This window comes from Tupaia chinensis, unplaced genomic scaffold (genome assembly GCF_000334495.1).
Source record: "Tupaia chinensis unplaced genomic scaffold, TupChi_1.0 Scaffold000340_1, whole genome shotgun sequence".
Classification (NCBI taxonomy): domain Eukaryota; kingdom Metazoa; phylum Chordata; class Mammalia; order Scandentia; family Tupaiidae; genus Tupaia; species Tupaia belangeri.
The window spans coordinates 1,882,483-1,891,167 of NW_006159834.1; the positions used below are offsets into that span (position 1 = coordinate 1,882,483).

The 8,685-nt window shown below is 35.3% G+C and overlaps 1 protein-coding gene across 5 annotated transcripts in view; it reads right to left on the minus strand.

Moving 5' to 3' along the window:
• The window catches only part of RAP1GDS1 (Rap1 GTPase-GDP dissociation stimulator 1), a 155,501-nt gene that overhangs the window by 24,444 nt on the left and 122,372 nt on the right, over window positions 1-8,685 (minus strand). For all 5 annotated transcript variants that reach the window (XM_027773322.1, XM_027773321.1, XM_027773323.1 and 2 more), the window contains one exon: window positions 2,875-3,000. In XM_027773322.1, the coding sequence (XP_027629123.1) occupies window positions 2,875-3,000 (126 nt within the window). The remainder of the gene's footprint in view (window positions 1-2,874; window positions 3,001-8,685) is intronic.

Consider the following 8,685-nt stretch of genomic DNA (forward strand, 5'->3'; position numbering starts at 1 on the left):
GCAAGTTACCTACAAAGGATATCCCATTAGACTAACAGCAGACCTCTCATCAGAAACAATGTAAGCAAGGAAAGAATGGGAAAATACATTCGAAGTGTTAAGGGAAAAGCAATTACAACTGAGAATACTGTACCCGGCAAGATTATCCTTCATATGGGAAGAAAAGACAAGAACATTCTCAGATAAACAAAACCTGAAAGAATTTACCAGCACCAGACCAGATTTTCAAGAGGTTTTCGAGGGAGTACTATGTCAGGAAAATTAAATGTAGTCACACAGAAATAAGACTTCAAAAACTAAGAAAATGACCAACTAAATCGTAGGGGTAAGTCTGGAGTTGAATATTATATCCCAGAATTCAATCGGGAAGATTTAACAACAGAAGATCGATTAAGTACATGAGTCTGAACTGGTGAAATAGCACTCTGTGACTTTTGACTAAAAGATTGCTGCTTTTTTTCTAGGCTTTGTTGTCCCGTTTTAAGAGCTTTTGTCCTGTCTTGAGTTGTCAATAGTTTCATGTACCTACTATTTGAACAGGATACTAACCTGTTTCCAGGCTTTATGTTTTAAGAAAATTTCCTTACAAAACTTTTCTTAAAATTACCAGCTAAACCTGCTATTGAAAGTAGTATGATCAATAAAATGTGGAGGGAAAAGAAATAGAAGACAACTGTTAGACGCCAGAGATAGTGTGCAAAGACGGTGGGAAAGGCAGAGGGTCAGACATAGGGTTTGATTATATATGTACACACACACACATACACACATACATACATGAAACTAGAAATGGAAAATTATTGATAACTTACATGAATAAGTCACTATGCAGTATATTCTGGATGGGAAATCATTTTGTATGCTGTGATGATGATTAGGGGATGAATGTAAATTAATTAATTAAAGAAAAGTTTCAGGATAAAAAAAAGTCACAAAACTATTTTTCATTCAAAAGATGCATATTTGAGGACTGCAGTAAACTATATAGTCCAGCTGGGTGCTACTTTGTTGTATGTTCATTCTACTCACTGAGGTTTATGCCTAGGGTCAGACTTATATTCATGGGAATATATATATATATATATTTATTAGCTGCACTTGCTATTGGAAGTATTTAGATTAATTAAGTTGTTTAGTGATAAATAAAATGGGGGGAAAAGGCATAGAAAAGCAACCGTGGATACCAGAGACAGTGTGGGAGGAGGGTGGGACATGGCAGAGGGTGAGAGATAGGGAATCAAGAATGGCAAAAATAACGAAATATACAGGAAACAGGAAATGGAAAATTGTTTGTTGACGATAACATGTATGTTAATGTGCTTGATTGAGCCAATATACAGTGTATTCTGGATGGGAAATCTCATTTTGTTTGCTATGATGACATATAGATAGTGAATGAATGTAAATAAATAAATTTAAATAAAAAAGTTGAAATAATTAAGTAATCAGAATCTAACAGCACTTTATTCTAGATAATACAAAGATCTTAAGATGCTTTAACTCCTTTTTACTTCTCTTCTGATTTACATCATTTTGTAGTATGTTTTAAATGATATAATCTTTAAACCTCACAATAAATTTATTTATTTTATTATTACTTATTGTATTTATCAGTTTTCATGAGATTTACCTACATATTTACTTTTTTTAAAAAAAATTTCCCCTGAATCTCTATTCTTTTCCTTTAAACAACCTTTATAACATCCAGCTTACACTATAGCTGTTGAGAAGTTAGCTATCAGCCAAACTGCTTCTCCTTTAAAAGTAAACCTTTTTTTTTTCTTACTCCCTTTAAGATTTTTGTCATTGGCTCTCTGCATTTTCATTATAATGCATCTATATGTGGATTTCTGTATATCGTGTTTTGGTTGACTTGGTTTCTTGAATCATAGATCTTTCATAAAACTCTGGTAAATTCTCTGCCAAAATTTCTTCAAATATAGCCTCTATCCTTTCTATCCCTACTCTCTTTCTAGGACTATAAAAATAAGAGTTTCTTGCTCCTTCCTCTGTAGCTCTTAGCCTTCTTTATGTACTTTGGTTCTTTTTTATATATACATATTTCATTCTGGATTTCTTTCTAATTTGTCTTCCAGTTTACTGGTTCTCTAATTTAACTATATCTAATCTGCAGTTAACCCACCCATTTGATTCTCAATTTGCATTGTATTTTCCAATTCAGGAATTTCCATCTGTATCTTTTAGAAATCTGTTGTTACTTTTCCATTGTCTCTAGTTTCCTTGTAAAAGTTCCAAGCTTGCTTTCTAACCATTTGAATATAATAAAGACAGTTGTTCTGGATCAATGTCTAATCATTCCAGTATTTGGAGATTTGCTAGTTTTACTTGGTCCTTATGCTGAATCTTGCTTAAAGTGTTTTGTCTCTCTTATGTGTTTAGTGCTCTTCGGTTGTATGCTAGACACTACATTTGAAAAATGACTTATGAGACTGTTTATCTACTTTAATTTCCTCTTACTCCTAGGGTGCATTCTTAAGATTTTTTTTGTCCTCCCCCCCCATAAAAAAGTAGTTTACCAGTATCTTTACCATGTACAGATCTAGGACTTCAACTTTCATCTACTTTGCCTTACCAAGTTATGAAAATATAGTTTAGCTCTCAGATGCCTCTTCCAGATTGATACAAGAATGTGTAAGCTATAGAAGCATCTTTACTAAGATTATAAAGTCTAAGGGACTTGGAAAATAGCTCTGGTCAATGTAGATATAGTTATAAAGTAGATAATATAGCTAAATTTAGAGATACTCAAAACAAAAATGAGTTCCAAGTTAAATAGCTGCAATTAAATAACATTAGGAAAAAAATCTGTTAAGTATACATGATCAAAATCTAGAGTTGCATTTATTTTCTCACCATTTTCTGCCAAAGGGGCAAGGACTTCAAAAATCATTTCCCTCTTATCATGTTCTATTTGTTTCTTGAAGAGCTTTACCAGCTCTTCAGCAATGTTTGTGCTGGCAAACTGTTCTTTACTTGACTCTGTAAAATAAAGAAGAAAAACTTAGAGTAAGCAAACAAAATTAAGTGCAGAAATTGTTTTCTATCACTTTCAATACTTGGCCATTTTATGCCATTATTGATAAATACACTCTTCAAATACAAGAACAATCAAATCATTTTTAATGCCCTTAAAAAGGAAAAATGTCTAAAGCTTTAGAGAAAATGACCTGACCCAATTATATTTGAGGCTATAAAAAAATGTTCACTAGCATAATATATAGGTAACCATAGCAATGATAAAATTACTAAGTCATAAATTCATAGTTTCAAGGCTTTTAGTCAAAGGAGAAAAATCGCTCATAATGGATTCTGTTTTATATGGCTAAATTAAAGGTGATATATCTTATCCTTAGTTTCATTAAAATGGCATGCTTTTGCACTGGCCCTGACATGCCTACCATTAGAGTCAATTCGTCATGAATTCTTGGGGTCTCACTTTCTTGTCTCTAATATGTTTTCCTTACTCTAGAGCCTCATCATTAATCAGCATTTGAATATGCTTTAATATTTCTCATAAAAAATAATACCCACCCTCCACTGTTTGTTTTTCTTCAAACTACAATTCAATCAGATTCCCTTTTACAAACAAGTTTCTTGACAGCATTATCTACAGCAGCAGTATCTACTTCTTCAACTAGACATAAATTTCTAAACCCACTTCCAACTAGTTTTGACCTACTCTAGGGTCTACAGTCATGTGTGCTTCCTCTTCTTCTAATAGTCCTCTATAAATCCCAGTGTTTTGGGACTGGGTCATTTGCTCGCTTACCTTACTTGGTCCTTACTATCCCTAGGCAATCAAATTATCTCCATAGTACTAGTATCTTTAGCCCTCCTTTGGACTCCAGACTACTTAACTGTCCATCTGACATCTGTACTTGAATCTTTCCACAGCAGCCTGCACTTGATATCTATGGACCTTAACATGTATCTTTAGCCCTCCTTTGGACTCCAGACTACTTAACTGTCCATCTGACATCTGTACTTGAATCTTCCCCTAGCAGCCTGAACTTGATATCTATGTACCCTAACATCCCCTCACTTCCTTAGCTCAGTAAGCAAACATTCCTTCTACCTATCTGCGAGCCATTACTTATTGGCTCTCACTCAACTTCCACATCCAATGAATCACCAAGGTCTATGAATCTTCCTCCAAAATTCAACCAGAATCCATTCCATTCTAACTCTCCACTCAATGTCTTTGGTTGCATTAGGTAGGCTATTAATTTTTCTAGAAATCTCAGACACTTCTGACCAAATCAAACCACACTGGTTGCTTTCTATGTGTGAAGGCACAGTGGACATCTGGAATAGCTCTGCATCATAATCTTGATACACGTGTTCTTTTTTCTTTTTATTGGATACCCTATTATCTATGTCCTTCCTCCATTACTTGTTTTGGTGAAGGCATCCTCCAGTGACTTCGTGAGAAAGACACTGTGTACTGTGTGTTAGTAGACATTTTGAAATCTTGACCTGAAAATGCTCTTTCCTACCTAGAATCTATGCCTCTAATTTAAATTACTCTGTTACTGTCCTATGTGATATCCACTGATTCGCAGTCTTTCACATGTTACTTTCTTCTCCTCTCGTCTCTTGAAGCTTAAACATGTTCTCTTTGTTACAGTATTCAAAAGAATTGGGAGCTAAAATTGATTAGGTGCTATGAGAATGCATATCCTAGGTGGTGAGCTGGCTCTTTTGTATAGAGCCCCCAGTATCAGTGTCTTTATGTCTAGATTCTAGAAAATGAATGGGATGATAATGAAGGGGTTATCAACATTCAGATCTCACTTACTGTTTTTGGAATGGTACTCTCATACCCCTTAGTGCAATTTAGTCTGATGTCCTCAGTCAAAAAAACCTTCTCTTTTTAGTTTATATTGAGATTAAAAGCAGAATTCTGCTTGGAGGGAGCAGGAAAAGCCATCATAAGGTACATAGAGGGAAAGAAGGCCTAGAAATCTTGATGCCTCTATATCCTGAGCCTTTTAAAATTACAAAGTCCAAACTGGTTAACTCTTAGTTGTTTTTTGGTTTATTTGTTTTTTAAAGTGTATTTGATTATTTCCAGAGAGAGGAAAGGACAGAGGAGGAAAAGGTACCTTTGACAGGGTCATGCTGTGATCCTCCCAAACCCTGCACTCAGCCATGCTCAGGGGACACACTGAGGTCCACCCAGAACTTGAACCTGTGGCCTTTCCACATAGTCTCTAGCATCGCCCCTCCTGCCTGCACCTCCGCAGTCGGACCTAGCTCTTGGTTTTCTAATCCAGAATTCAGGTTCGACATTTTCTGACTGAGTATATTATAGCTTGTCTTCTCAGATCCCAAACTGTCTTTGTGCTAAACCTTGTTATCCCCCCTTTCCTTGAGATCATACACCTTAAAGAACCTAGGTGGTGAGCTGGCTCTTTTGTTTATTATGGAGTTTTAGTTGGTTTCCAATTAAAATTTTAAAAGGGGGAGAATCCCATGCCCACAATCCATTATTTTTCATCAATAATGTTAAGTAAATAAGAAACTTTATTATGCTAAGTAACAATTTTATTATGTTAAATAATGTTATTAAATTAAATAACAAATTTAAAGACTGTATTAATCTTACAATTTTGAATTAAAAAAATGATGTAGACACATGACCTGGGATTCAAAGAGAGTAAAAAACAAAAATACCCAGTGGCTACAATGGAGTGTTAGATTTAAAGACAATCTCTTTTTGGGGACTAGCAGATGGCCTAATGGTTACATTGCTGGACTCTCACATAGTTGACTGTGGTTCAAGTCCTGGACCTGGCAGCTTAAAGCTCACACTGGACACGTGTATGTGTGCCCCAAATCCCCAGAAGAGAAGGGATTGCAGTGTGGCCATTTCCCAGGGGGGTGACTTCTCACTTTTTGTCTCTCTGCCTCTCTCTGTCTCTGGTGAGCACATGTGCCCTATAGCAAAAATCTTTCATTTAAAAATAAAAGGGAGGGCCAGCAGGTGGTGTGATGGTTAAAGGTGCTGACCTCCCATATGGCCAACTTGGGTTCGAGTCCTGGACCTGGTGGCTTGTTTTCTTACTCTCTCTCTCTTGTTCTGTCCTTCTCTGTTCAAATTAAAAGAAAGAAAGGAAGAAAGAAAGAAAGAAAGAAAGAAAGAAAGAAAGAAAAAGAAAAATAATTCTTTAAAAAAAAAAGAGTCAAACTCTTTTCGATACTGTGTGCTCCTGAATTAACAACAGGAAGAAAAAGATATTTTTCTCATTATTTTGGGGAAAATAAAGGAAACAACTAGTTCTATAAAATGTATACCTTCATAATAGATTTGCATTTTGTTTTTCTGGCTCTTTTTTAAAAATGCACTGTATTTGTTGAATCCTTTTGTATTTCATCTCTATGCAGTTACATATTAGTCAGCAAAGACATACAAATTTGCTGTTTAACATTTTTATTGAATTTTTTTAATAAAAAGGTAATTAACATTTTGTGATATGTTACATTCGGATGTATAATGATACAAATTTGAAACACTTATTATGTACCTGAGTCAATAAAAATACTGTAATTTGTACTCCTGGGCAACAAAGCCCAGATGGAAAAGAGAACATTTATTCTGGAGCATTTCCTATTTCAGTGTTGATATATAACATGGGCACCTAACTGATTCATGAAACAAGTTCTAAAGTCATGGTAGATTAACAAATATCCTTTTTTAAACTTTCTTCCTCCAATGGGGTAGAGCAGTAATGGCTAGTAGGAAACTGAGCTGAACCGAAATAACATCCATCTTTTAACATGGACTGGCGGAGACTAAGCTGTACTCAGGAGGGCTCTCTAATCTCCCAGACACAGTCAACTCGTATCTAAGTGTCTAGAAGTAAATTTTCAATGGTGTATTCTCCCAGTGACAAAGGAAAACAGCAAGTTAGAAAAAGTTTTCTTTGCCACTCTCTACCTACCTCTGGCAAGTCAGGGCTCCCCAAATAGACTTCTTCTTCCTATGCATTTGTTCAATCCAAATTTCCACTGAGCAATTGCTACTGGTATAATTGTTTTGGTCATTCCTATTATCATTCATTTAGTGAATACGTGCTAAGCACTATCCAGTGAGGTATATCACAGATATAGACGTCTGGAAAGTAATTTATGAGGTGGGTGTTTGATACTGTTAGTTATCCCAAAGTGTATTTATGTTTTAAAAGGGTTTAAGAGATAAATCTTTCGGGCCAACAGGTGATGTGATGATTAAGGCGTTTGACCACCACATGGCAAGTTCAAGTTCTGGACCCAGTGGCTTGAAATTCAAGCTGGGCACATGTGCATGTGTGTTCGAAATTCCAGGAGGAAAAAGGATGAGAAGAGATTGAGATATGGACATCCTCCCTGTGGGATGATTTCTCACTTTCCCCCCTCACTCACTCTCTCTTTCTGTCTCTCTCCAGAAAGTACATAGGCTGACAGCGCACACACACACACACACACACACACACACACACACACACACGAAGGAGAGCTGGACCTTTAAATGACAGAGATACGGGGTGAATATTCCTGGGTTTTCAGCTATTGGTAAACCTTTCACTTTTTTCCCTAAAGAATAAAATGACTGGATTCTGTTGAGGAGCTCTCACTACTTTTACATGCATGCATCTCTGAATCTACAGTGTTTGGTAAAGAGACTGCTTAGTGAAAAAGCACAGACTGGTAAGGTACACACTGAAAACTTAAAACCATCAGTCTGCAAATACGGACTTATTAAAGCAAGCATCATCGCTGAAAACCTTGGTCATACCCTGAAAACATCAGGTACCTAATTAATTTAGGTCTGAATAAATTGGGTATTCAATAAAAATTCATAACAGATAAGCCACACATTATAGCAATAACTATGAATATTAAGATCAGAAGTTATAATATTTAAACTGCCACTTAAAGATACTTTGTATGAGAATCCAAACTCTCCTTTAAGAAAGGTATGTCTCACAAATTTTTTGTTAACTTCTCCAATACAAGAAAAATAGGCTTTAAAATAATTTCACCTATAATAGGAATCCTATAAGGCTATACTTTTCAAATGCTTCAGGGTTGTTCACGAATAAATTATGTAAACTTAGGACTGTGACAAGTATCTTAAAAAACAGAACATAAAGCATTAGGTGCATTAAATTTCTGTAGGAATAAATGCGATATAGTTGCAAGTGTGTTTATATAATAAGGAGTAATATAAGAGACATTTCTTATTGTGGACTACAGTCCAAAAAGTTTGAAAAATATTCCCCTCGATTAAACAATTTATAGTCTTGGTTTCTGTGAGGCACTTTTGGCAAAATATTAATATTTTACATTTATATCATTATATGTTAAACCATAGCAAAAGCTAGGTAAATATTTGCATATTAAGTGACTTGAGGGTTCAAATGTATAATTTCCTTATCTACATAATGTAGGTAAGCACACTAATTGCTTTTCATCAGTTTCTTCCCAGAAAGAAGTTCCCTACTGTCTAAGCATGATCCTAAATTTGCATTACTAAAATAATCACAGGGGTTGGATTAACTGTAAGGATTAGGCTCTATTTACTTCCTAGGGCCACTGCAGAAGTGAGTGAGGTTTAATTCAGAACCAGGATTCTCTTTCATTGTACAATGAACAACCCCTATGATTAAACACACTCAAGGG